The 12,371-nt window shown below is 40.2% G+C and overlaps 1 protein-coding gene across 1 annotated transcript in view; it reads left to right on the top strand.

The window, feature by feature from the left end:
* Positions 1-1,281: 1,281 nt before the first annotated feature.
* The window catches only part of MEP1B (meprin A, beta), a gene marked incomplete at its 3' end in the record, with an annotated part of 18,422 nt that continues 7,332 nt past the window's right edge, over positions 1,282-12,371 (top strand). The window contains exons 1-9 of the mRNA XM_008941205.1: positions 1,282-1,336; positions 2,089-2,139; positions 2,247-2,290; positions 3,293-3,371; positions 4,166-4,283; positions 7,704-7,882; positions 9,228-9,446; positions 10,301-10,453; positions 11,172-11,387. Of these exons, the coding sequence (XP_008939453.1) occupies positions 1,282-1,336; positions 2,089-2,139; positions 2,247-2,290; positions 3,293-3,371; positions 4,166-4,283; positions 7,704-7,882; positions 9,228-9,446; positions 10,301-10,453; positions 11,172-11,387 (1,114 nt within the window). The remainder of the gene's footprint in view (positions 1,337-2,088; positions 2,140-2,246; positions 2,291-3,292; positions 3,372-4,165; positions 4,284-7,703; positions 7,883-9,227; positions 9,447-10,300; positions 10,454-11,171; positions 11,388-12,371) is intronic.

The raw sequence follows: 12,371 nt of genomic DNA, 5'->3' as shown, positions 1-12,371 counted from the left end.
CAGCACTGTGAAGTACTTAAATGGCAGTTTCAGGAGAATTTGGGTCAGGAAACAGACTCTACTCAATGTATTTTGTAACTGACACTTCAAGGTCAAAATCCTGCCTTTTTGCTTCTGTAGGTTGTAGTTTTCAATGAGAAAATTAAGAAGCAGAGGTTGATTATAAACCTTGCCTCTCTATATAACATCAGGTATTAAGCCTTTGATTATGCCAGCTCATACCAATTAGGCATTATGTCTCTTAAACCTATAAATTATAGCTTCTAATTCATTAGGCAAAAAATGAATGAATGATCAAAATCTGTGAAAATCTTTGAGGCAACAGTTTGGATTAATTTTTGTTTAGGTGAATCAAAATGATCAAATGAGATTTCAGGCTTTTGTATTTACAATATTTTTTTTTCTGCCATTTTGCCAAGTTTTCAGAGACAGTAATTTCAGATTGAAAATGAATCTTTCATTAAAAAGCAAAAATAGGACATTCTGACAATTTCAGACCTTTTGTTCTGAGCCTTTTCCAAATGAAAATCTCACTGAAGGGTTTTTTTTCCCCCCTGTATTTGGTTTAGAGTTTTTATATGAACACCATCAGGTTTAGAGCCCACAGTTAAGTTTGCCCTGAAAATTGTTCCCATCATTATGAGCCAAAAGAGGGACATGTGCATTTGGATCTCTCCTAAATATTCTGGCCATACTATCTTCTTATCTGTCACACAGACAGTAGAAATTACCACAGTTTATATTCTTGTGGACTGCATGGATTTGATTTTCACCATTTTTCAACATTCTGATCCATTGCTTCTTGGAGGTTGAGGATGCTCATTGTACCAGAAAAAAAATAAGTCCTATATGCAAAACTGCATGTACAAAAGATAAGAAATTGTTTTTATGGAGAAAGAAAAACAGCTGAGTGGGGACTATAGTAAAAATAAAAGAATCCCACCCTGCTTTGCAGAATTTCTATTTTATCTTACTATTTCCTGTATCTGTAACCTATAAGACAGAGAATAGAATTTAAGGGTGTTTTCTACCTTTAGTTTGTGAACTGCTTTTCAAACATATGAATACAAGGCTTCTGATGAGAAACAGAGAAACCCACCCAGCAGCACCTGCTTAGAAAGGCTGCTCATGATTTTGCTCCCTGCATGAGAAGTAGTTGTGTAGTGTAACGTCAGGTATGTCCAAGGCAGCCCAAAATGAAGTGTTTAGTTCAATGAAGAATACAGATTATAGTCTATAGGCATGCTGTGGCAAGGAAAAGTGTGCTGTGTATCTCTCATTATGGTCTGTGGCTCTTTCACCCTGCAGAAGGAGTCTTTGAGTTGGGATTGCTCAGGTAAGGGGAGTCCAGCTAAGGCACCTAGCTGGGGTGGAGGTGACCTGGACTCTACCCAGCCTTTCAAAGACTAGCTGTGTGATGCCAGACCACTCAATCTATCCCTCCATCTTCAGCTTTATAATGGAAAATTAAGCATAAATTCCACAGGTTCTGCACAGCTCCTGACTATGAAATACTTCATTTCATAGGAATAATTAATAGGCTTTCCCCCCCGCCCTGTTTGTGCAGGACCATTCAGCTCTGCCTGAGTTGTGAGTGAAAAACAGTGGTGAAAACTTCACAAAGGGGCAGTGGGTGAGATACTTCTTGGGCAGCCTGAAGTAGTGGGGAGGACACAAAGCTGACACATGAGCAAATAAACCTTTCCAGTGAAATAAAGAGGCAGTGGGGGCAGTCAGTGGGGTACAAAGCCATGCACTAAGTGCTGTCAGTTGAGCTTAAATCGCATCTCTCCTACTGCTGGGAGAGTAACACGAGCTGCATTTCATTATGTGCCTTTCTAATAATATCTTTTTTTTGTTTTTTTTTTTCTTCCCTCTCCCCAGCCTGCTCCAGAGACAACTGGTGAGTTCTGTTTAGAGATCTATTTGTATGCACGGGAGGAAGTCAACAGAACCAGCTGCTCATAAACATCGCTAGGACAGACACAGATTTATAATTACTGTTATTGTTGTTGCATTAATTTTCACACTTCATAAAGATAACTGCAAGGGCTAATGTCCTACCTCACTTGTCTTTTTGTTTTTCAGAAATAGATGTCGATGGAGGACTTGATCAAGACATCTTTGACATCAATGAAGGTCTCTTAAAAATTCAGTCTCTCTTTTTATATATTTTTGGTGTGATTTTTGTTATGGTAGCCACAGATCAATAAAATAACTGAATGTTAATCTCTTCTTCCCTCTAGCTTTAGGACTAGACCTTTTTGAGGGAGACATCAAACTTGGCAGGGTGAGTTCAAATACAAAATGTAAAACCAGAAACTGTCATTGACTTATGCAACGTAAAGTGGCCCTGGCATGGCAATAATTGATGCATCCTGCACTGGCTAATAATAAATGCTATTTAAGTAAAAATAAACTGAAAATATTTTGGGATAGTTTTCTACAAAACGTCATAGACAATGAAGGAGCTGGGTGTATTTGCAGAAACATTACCCAGAATAAAATTGGTTAAGCCATTAGATCAGTATTATTAGCTTCTTGTTTCCTTTATTGTACCTAAACTTTTATGAGATTCAGCAGCACTGATCATCATCCAGACAGGTTTCTCTAAAAGATTCTTCATTTATCTGTACAATATTTATCATGAGCCAATTAAATTTACAGGCCAGTGCTGCAAAAGCCTCATCATGTATGTAGATTCACTAAAATGATTAGAAAAATCAGCTCTGTAATACCACATTTTAAAGTGTCTGCCCAGTATCCGTAGCTGATCAGTTAAAAAACAATAAATTTATATAACAAGTTACATCTCAAAAATGCTTTGTAGAAAGCCTCTGTCTTGTACCCTTGAAAGTCAATAGTGTTTTATTCTCTCTTTTGGTGAGCTGTTTGGGTCTGAGCATGAGTGGAAGCAAGGACAGGGCTTGCTAGAGGCACAGGCACAAGCCCTTGCATTATAAAAACTATAAAATTATAAACCCCTGTACACTTTTCAGGATTTTAGATTGGAATGCTTCCCACAGGAGCTGAAGCTCTCTCCACACATGCATCAAGACTTCAGGTAATTCCTGTGTGGAAAATCCTGCAGAAGTTGGAGGCACTGGTAGGAGGCAGCGAAGGGATTTCAAACCCAAGCCTTAGACTTCGGAGTGATCATCCAAAGTTTCTGAGCTCTGATTTCTTCAGCCCTACATGGAGCTGTAGGAGACATGCTTTACTTTAGCACTATTGTAGGCCTGGATCCAAAATCACTTTTTACTGAGTACCACATGCTTATTTTCTTTCTCAGATGCAGGAAAGAAACTCCATTGTTGGTGACAACTATCGGTGGCCCCGTGTTATCCCCTACGTCCTTGAGGATAGCCTGGGTATGGTGTTCACCCCAACAACATCTGCATGTCCTGTTGATTGTAATGTTAGATACACCTTGATAAAGATACTGTGGCATCTTTTCCTCCTTAGAATTCTAGAGCAGGCCTGGGTCTGCACAAACAGAAGGTATCACCTTGGTGTTGGTGGTGGCTCTCATGTCCTTTCTTGGATGATTCTTATCCTGACATTTATGGCCCAGCAATTTGATTTGATTTGAAAAGCACATGTCTGAGATGTGGAACTCTACTAAGCAGAAGAAGAGATTGTGCCCTCGCTGCACAATGTGAGGTCATCTTTCTGGTCCATGACAGGAAAAAAATATCACCCACTCCCTGCGTAGATTTGGATCTAAGCTGGGTTGAAACCATGCAAATTGTTTAGAGGAGATGACTCAGGTACAGTGTTAGCAGTTCAAATCCTGGAGAGATCTGTAGCCTGCACTAGGTTGCCTTTGTTGCCTATTTATTTAATTCTTTTTCACATAAATTTCAGCAATGTAAATGAAAGAATGTACAAAATTACTAAATATGCACTATCATACTTTTTGTATATGCATCATATTTTATACAAAAGTTCCAAAGAAAAATTGCACAGAAACAAAACAAGAGGAAGATAATAATATCACAACAGCCTAATTTATGAGTTTTTAGGTCCCCACTCAGGTCTTAATCCGATATAAAACCTGCTTATTTCAATAAAAAATTGCTGGAGCAAGACTCACCCTTAGGACTTGCTCCATATGGAAAATGGGACAAACCTATTGGCTCAGAATTGACTGCTTGCTTTGCAGAGATGAATGCTAAGGGACTCATCCTCAAGGCATTTGAACAGTATCGACTGAAAACCTGCATTGACTTCAAACCTTGGGCAGGGGAGAAGAATTACATCTCTGTCTTCAAAGGAAGTGGGTAAGAGGAGTAATGACAAATAACTCATCCTGTTTGCCTTCAGGCTATTTTCATGGCCAGTGTTCACTCTAAAACTCATATATCTGATTATAATTATTTTTTTTAATGTCCATTTTTCATTTATGGTGTTTTTTTGTTTGTTTTTTTGGTTGGTTGGGCTTTTTGTTGTAGTAGTTTCCAAAACAGGTATCATCTTGGTAGTAATGAACCATTTCTTGCTGCTCCTTATTTTTAGATATGAGGAAATCAAGTCCTTTAAGAGGTAATTTTCTGGGCATGGTAAAAGATACCAGAAACAAGCCAATTATTTTCTTGACTGATCCTTGGATATATGAAGAATCACTTTCAAATGGTCATTCTTAGTATACCTTAGTTTTTAGAAAAAAATATTCCCAACAGAAATATAACAGTACTAATTGTGGGACAATGAATTTGTTTGACTACAAGTGGAATTGCATGAGAACAAGGTCACACCAGCATTCAAATATGACAGCAGTACTTTTAAATGCTGCAGAGCACTGAAATATTTTACAGAGATTTCACTGTATTAATGAATTTCACTCTTTTAATGAATAGTTATGCTATTCCACCTTACATCTTCAAAAATAAGACTCCAGTAAATAGGTCAAAATTGCCTTGGCTGCTTCCCTTTCTAGGACAGCCTCTGTCAAAACAGTGCAGCAAGAACAAATACCTTCTCCACTCTATGCTGAACCATTTCTCATTTAGAAAAGGAGATCAGGGATAGCTTGATAGAGTGGTGAGGAAATTTACTTTCAGAAAATCATTTCCTGATCTGAGAATGAATCCATAAATGGGAAAGGATTTTCTGATAATAATCCCTTTGGCTTTTTCTGAGATATTTGTAGCAGATAATTGTCTCAGAATTTCTTCAGTCTCTGGCTCTTTATATTTTCTACTCTTTATGCTGTGCACATTGAAACTCAAACCTGGAAGAAGTCTCAGTGGAGGCTTAGGGAGTGATGCTTTCTCCTGTGCCAATGACTCTGGCTTTTTGAGCCAAATGGAAAACTCATGTAGCTAAATTTTTCAGCCCTCTGTCACATAAAGTATGCAGTGAACTTGCTAATAATTGTACCTGAAAAAGAACGGTGATATTTAGCTTATGGCAAATAAAGAGCCTCTACACAATGTTTCATTTATATGTCTATTAAAAATAGATGAGTCACAGTGATGAAGAAGACAAGTCACTCGAGTTGAAATAACACAGTTTGCCCTCACTGCCTGCTGTGTTGCCTGCCATGAAGTCTTCCTATTGTCTCAGCTGACACATCCATAGGACAATTAATGCTCAGCAGCACTTTTTAGAAGACTGGAGCTACCCAGAGCAATCTCCTGGGCTGTTGCAGTGAGCTAGCTTCAGGCTGTGCAAGAAATTATCAGGACTGGCCCTGCTCTAACTGCCTTTCAGTTCACTGCATTCTTCTCTTGTGATGTAACAGGACAAGGGGAAAGGTGGGGAGAACAAAATCATTTCCCCTCTGTCAAGCCTGATTTATTTTGTTGTTGTTGTTGTTGGTTTTTGTTTGTTTGTTTGTTTTTTTAATTAGCTAGGACTCTTCTAACTGCAGACTATAGAGCTCAGTCCAGAGGGTGCAGTGCAAACAGGAGCACAAAGTTCCTGGTGATGCCAGCCAGATTCATAAAGTTTTTTCACACCAAGAAAAAGTTAATAAATGCCTTTGCCTTCCTATCTATAAAACAGACAAAGGTGATCTGTGATACTATGGGTAGTTATTTACCAGCAGCACGTGCATATAAAAATGTGTCTGAAGTAAGTGGCATCATAGCTGCTGGTGGCATGGATCTGCTTACAGCCTCTCCCAAAAAGAGGGCTGGTGGGACTAGTCTGATCTGGGACTTCCCTGCTCCTCTAGCTTCTGATGGAGCAACTACCAGTGCAGGAAGCATTGAATCAGAGGAGCTCCAGCTCTGACACACTTTGGGAAGCTGGGACTTTCCCCCATTTTCTCCCCTCTTGAAGACACTACATGGGGGTCCAGGTGCCCATTGCTCTGGAGTGCCCTGTCCTACTCACCTACTTTTATTCTCAGTGCTGGGTGACACAGCCCATGCATTTACTCCATCTTCAGCTGCAGAATGATGGTGTTATAGTCACTTGGCAGTCTGGAGCAAAGGGAAGCTGCATCCCCAGTGTTTGGATGCTAATTTTGCCAAGTGTCTTGGATGTGCCTGCAGCCTGCTGGGCACTGTGCAGTAGCTGTGATGCCAGAGGCAACTGCTTCACCATGAGGTGGACCCAGCACTGGGATGGACTTCTTAGACTTCTACACAACCCAGGAAAAAGCTGCATAATCAATATGAGGGCTGTTCAAGGGAAGCCCATGAAATTATAGGTGCCACGTGCACTCCTTCCCAGGTCTCATGCTGTGATTTTAATGAGTAATCAATAGCCACAGCCTGTGCTGGTTTGTGGGAAGGCAAATACTGGGAATATGTTGCACTAATAAGTTGCAGGGTTCAAAAGCACACGGTGTGTTCGTGTTTCTAGATTTCTGGGGTGACAGAATTGCAAATCCTGGGGCATGTTTTGCACCTGATTAATTTTAAGGACTTCACTGGGTAAGCCTTGATTTATTTGTTGCAGAAAATATTTATTTAAATGTGGCTGTGTGTGCTTGCTCCTTTGTGTACATGGGGTGCCACTTTATTGGCAGCTCACTGGATTTTTTTTTATCTATCTTTAAAAAAACCTCCCAGCCCAGCCACAGTTTTTCTCTTCCCTGGGTGGGAGTGTGTGTCAGCAGCAAGGGCTCTAGTGCAGCAGCTCACAGAGAGCCAGAAAGAAAAGAGCTTTTGGAGAGCAATGTCAAATCCAGCAAGCTTTTGGAAGGGGAACACAGCCGTGCAGAAGCAAACCTTGCCTGGCAGCCACAGCCCCTCACAAAGCAAAAGGACAAGGCAATAAAGTGAGGAGCAGCAGAGGAAAGAACATCCATGAACTTGGTTCCCCTTATGATGGGGACAGGCTCAAAGTGTGCTTGTAGTCACATGCTGTGGTCCAGCTAAAAACTACTAATTTGCAGTAACTTAATTCTCTAAATCATAATGTCCATTGTCTTTGATGTTTACCAGAGTACCAATGAAATACTCATCAGTCTCTTCTGCTAGAAAGAGCCTGACATTTTTCTTCTAAAGCAAACCCATTAAAAGCAGTAGAGCCAGAGCATGGGAACTGCTTGTTCACCAAAAGAGAGCTCAGTGTGATAGGAAAGGGCCTGGTAAGGAACAGAGCCATGAGAAATTATTCTCTGGAGCAAAATAACTTCAACACACAAGTTAAAAAGAGCCCTGTTGAACAGACTGATGCTGGAGTTGGTGTGGCATGGGCATGGTATGGATTTCACAGAGCTTGTCTTCGTTTTATTTCAATGCCAGCTGCTGGTCCTCGGTGGGAAACCTCCAAGAGGGTTTGCAGCAGCTCTCCATTGGAGCCAACTGTGACAAGATTGGGACAATCCAGCACGAGTTCCTGCATGCTCTGGGGTTCTGGCACGAGCAGTCACGGTCTGACCGGGATGACTACGTGTCCATTGTCTGGGACAGGATTCAGACTGGTCAGTCACTCCTTTGCTTCTCCTTTCAGGCTCTGCTGTTTGGGAGTATAGCTGTGGAACATCCCTTCCAGCCAGCTTCAGTGGTCACACTATTCTCTTACCTGGGATTATTTTCCAAAGCCAGTCTATCAATATATTAAACATGAAGTGACATCTATTTGGGACAGAAAACTTCATCTGTTGTTGCTGTGGTTATTCCTTGTGCCACAGCAGCTCCCAGAGCCATAACTAGAGCTCCATGTCTTGCTATGCTACACGTTGTGCAGAAAAGCAGCAGAAGAAAGTACTTTAGTTAAATAAATACTCTAAAAACACTGTTACTCTGGGAGCCCTTAACAAAACAAAACTAATAGAAAACAGGCTGCCTGAGGGGGTGGTGGAGTCACCATCCTTGGAGATGTTCAAGAAATGAGTAGATGTGGCACATGGGGACACGGTTTAATGGCCATGGTAGTGTTGGGTGATGGTTGGACTTGATGATCTTGGTCTTTTCCAACCTTAATGATTCTATGAAAAAAAAAATCCCACTGTGAAAAACCCAGTGTGACCCAAGTAGAAAATCTCCAGTGAAAACACTGGTGGGCCTCTTGCTCCCCAGCTGCTAAAGCTGAGACAGCAGAGCGTGCAGAGGGGACTGACTCTTTCACACTGACTAGACCATAGTTACTGTATTTTGATTAATAGAAAACATTTAAAATTTTACCTTCCATTGGGTAGTTGTTAGTAATGTTTTTTTTTTTTCTCATACTCCAGAAACTATTTTAAACAGAGGGGACTGACTCTTTCACACTGACTAGACCATAGTTACTGTATTTTGATTAATAGAAAACATATAAAATTTTACCTTCCATTAGGTAGTTGTTAGTAATGTTTTTTTCTCATACTCCAGAAAATATTTTAAAGTTAGATTGTGGGAGCTTATCCAACAACAACTCTAAGTTGTTTGTTGCAAGCTAAAATGACCAGCAATTAAACACGAGAGAATACAGATTAGAAACAGGGAGGCATGAAAGTTGTTAATTGCATTAATTTGAGTCCTAAGACAGTATCTCCACTTTTGGACATCACAAGCCCATCAAAGTTTATGAGTAGTTTCATGGGGAAATGATTTCTGGCAGCAAACAGCTTTCCTTCATCCAGTAGAAATCATCATATCATCTTCCAGTGGCTGAAAGAGGAAAGTAAATAACTCTAGACTAGAGATAAAATAGATTTATAGAGTAACTACGAGTCAATGATGACAAAAAAATACTTGGGGGTCTGATGGATTCTTTGTCACTTTAAGCCTCCACATCAAAACTTGGTTTTCTTGGGCAACAAATGATCTTTTATTTTTCCTGTTTAGGTAAAGATAGTAATTTCATAAAATACAATGATACAACATCAGACTTCCTGAACGTTCCCTACGACTACACCTCTGTGCTGCACTACAGCCAGAATGCATTCAAGAATGGGACTGAACCCACCATCATCACTAACATCCCAGACTTCATGGATGTGATAGGACAGAGGATGGACTTCAGTGATTCCGATCTCCGGAAGCTGAACCAGCTCTACAATTGCTGTAAGTTTCTCCATTTCTCTTAATTTTTTTTTTCCTTCTGGCACTTGAAATAAATGAGGGTGATATATACCTGCTGGACTCATAAGTGGAAGAGATGCTAATGTATTTGGAGAAGTGAATTGGGTTAAAACCACCAGAAATAACAGTGCAGCTAGAAATAACATGGCCCTCCTGCAGAAACACTGCTGCCTAGCAGTTTTCTGTGCAATTTTATCTGACCTTTAGTTAAAAACCAGCTTCAGTCAGCAGCTGATTCTTGTTCATCCCTTGGGTGGCTGTTTAAAACGTGTGCTTCTGCTCAAAGCTTACATCTTAAAAATTTGTATGGGATGAGATATCACCAGTCCCTCATGTACCTTTGCCAAATGGTTTTATAAATTCAGCATTTTGAAAACCAAGGTTTGCTTACTGCAGTGAAATAACTTCTGCTCTACTGTGTTTCAAAATAATCATTCCAGCTGATACATTAGTGAACTTTTACCAAAAAAAAATCTGTGGCTGTGTCTGGAGTGGCCCAAAGAAAGCAGAGGCATGAATGGGAAGTCTCAGGACCTTTTGAGGGTGTGAAGGTTGGTGGGTTGGGGCTGGGATTAACAGAAATAAAAGATGTGATATGATAGATAGCAAGCTCCTGTGCTTGCAAAGTGCTCAGAGTGGTCCCGACCTCTTATTAATGCCAGTGTTAATCACCAAATGCTTTGAGTTCTATACCTATGAATATTGGTGGTGTTTGAAGCTGCTGGTTATTTGGTGTTTGCGATTAGTCCTTCCCTACTCTTGGCTTTGGACATTCAGAATTAAAGTGTAAGGCATGTCCTAGAGATTCACAACTTATTGTTTTTTAAATGTCACAGCCTCCTCCCTGAGTTTCATGGACACGTGCAGTTTTGAACTTGAAAATATATGTGGCATGATCCAAAGTTCAGATGATAGCAGCGATTGGCAGCGTTTGTCTGGGGTTCCTGCTGGGCCAAACACTGATCACACTAACATGGGAGAATGTGAAGGTACGAGAAAAACCTCTTCTTATCTCTCTGGGAAGTACCTTGTGCAGAGGCACGTGAGCTGACCTGGATCTTGGCCTTGTTCTCTGTTTATTTGTTGACAGGTGACAGTTTATTTTTTAACTAAGAGACATAAATCTACATACTCAGGGATATCATGTGATACATTTGATTTTCTGCTTCTTTGAGGAGATTGAATGTTTTTATCTCTTTTCATCTATTTTCTAACCTCGGTGTCTCATCCTGACATGAGGACTATATAAAATGTTCAAACCACAGGCACACCAGAAAAAATGCTGCTTGTCTGAATAATTGCTCAGTAAATTTGTAAGGGATTGGGATTTAGAAATTATGTATCTTATCAGGGCACAGGTGAACAATTAATTGAGAGTATAACCAGTCATTTCTGAACCTGTCAGAAGAAACTTCACGAGTTCAGGAGCTTAAATGAGTCCTCCAGAGAGAGTCAGCTGTGAATTACTGGCCCTGGATAAAGAGTAAAAGGCAATGCTTTTGAGTACAAATTGCTAGAGAGAGGCAAATGAGGAAAAAAGTTGCAAGGAGGACAGTTCTGCCTCTGGAGAAGGGGAGCAGGTAGCAGTCCTCACTGAGGGTTTGCCCTGACCCTGACTGCTGCCATTGCTATGGAACTGCCTTAAGAACACACTTACTCCAGGGAAATTTTTCACTCCACCATTCACTTCTCATTGATTTTTGACAGATTCTGGTTACTTCATGCATTTTAACACCAGTGCTGGAGCAGAGGGAAGCACAGCTCTCCTGGAGAGCCGCATTCTCTATCCCAAAAGGGGCTTCCAGTGCCTCCAGTTCTATTTCTATACCAGTGGTGATGAAAGCGACCGGCTGCTTGTCTGGGTCAGGGAGTATTCCTCAGCCCAGCCAAATGGTACTTTGAGGCTCATGGAAGAGATAAAAGGTATGGAATAAAGTTACATATTTTTTTTTAATCTACATTTGATATCCTTTCCTGCGTCCTGGGGGAAAATATCACAGCAAAGTGACTCATCTCCTAGTGTTTGGCTTCTTCTCTAACTCTGCAACTGATTCTCTGCTGGTGAAATTATAGTTGATGGAGCCTCAGTCAGCTCTTTCCCTGTAATATAATCAATTATCACAAATTGCAAACTTGTGTTATCAGGATAGTTTGTTCACCAAAATAGCTGAAATTCCATGAGCAGTCGTTTTGGCTGTTGCAGAATTGCTGGTATCAATAGCAACAGATGAAGCTGGTCATTAGAATAAACCACAGTGACTAAAAAAGTAATAAGAAAGAAATGAAAGTGTAAGTGCCCTGAACTACCTAACATACCAGTTTTAAAAATTTAACTTCTTTTTTAAACAAGGTTTGAAATAACTGAAATATATGGGCAGCAGATCATGATTTGAGTTGTAGTTTGAAGAAAATTAAGTTCTTGTGGTTTTAGGAGCCTATGGCCTCAGAGCAACTGGGGTCAGTTCACTGAGAAGAGCTCTTGAAGCTCAAATTGCCAACGTCACCTTGTGAGTAAATTACTTTCTCCAATATTTAACTACAACTTGGTGTCCATTACAGCTACAACTAGTTCAAATCTTCTGGTTACATAAGGGTCTGAGCAACTTCTTTTACAAAATAGGTGCCAAGTCTGTTTCTTCAACCTCTTTTTGTCCCTTTAAGATCAGCTACTGGTCATGCACGTTTTCTTTTCTTTTTTTTTTTTTTAATACTCTTTTCTACACCCTGATGTTTTCACCATCATCCCTGTCTACCATCAGGAATCCTTAATATAAATGTCTGCTAATTTCAAATCAGTCTGAGCCCTCCAAACTCTTTCAAACCCTACTTTGAAGCCAAGATCAGTTTCTCCACACTTCAGCCTTCTCCACAAATACTCTTTCATATCTATTAGGTCCTATCTCCCAT

The sequence above is a fragment of the Merops nubicus genome, unplaced genomic scaffold (assembly GCF_000691845.1).
Source record: "Merops nubicus isolate BGI_N331 unplaced genomic scaffold, ASM69184v1 scaffold1665, whole genome shotgun sequence".
NCBI lineage: Eukaryota > Metazoa > Chordata > Aves > Coraciiformes > Meropidae > Merops > Merops nubicus.
The sequence above is the reverse complement of the archived record's forward strand: the minus strand, read 5'-3'. Positions and strand labels throughout refer to the sequence as shown.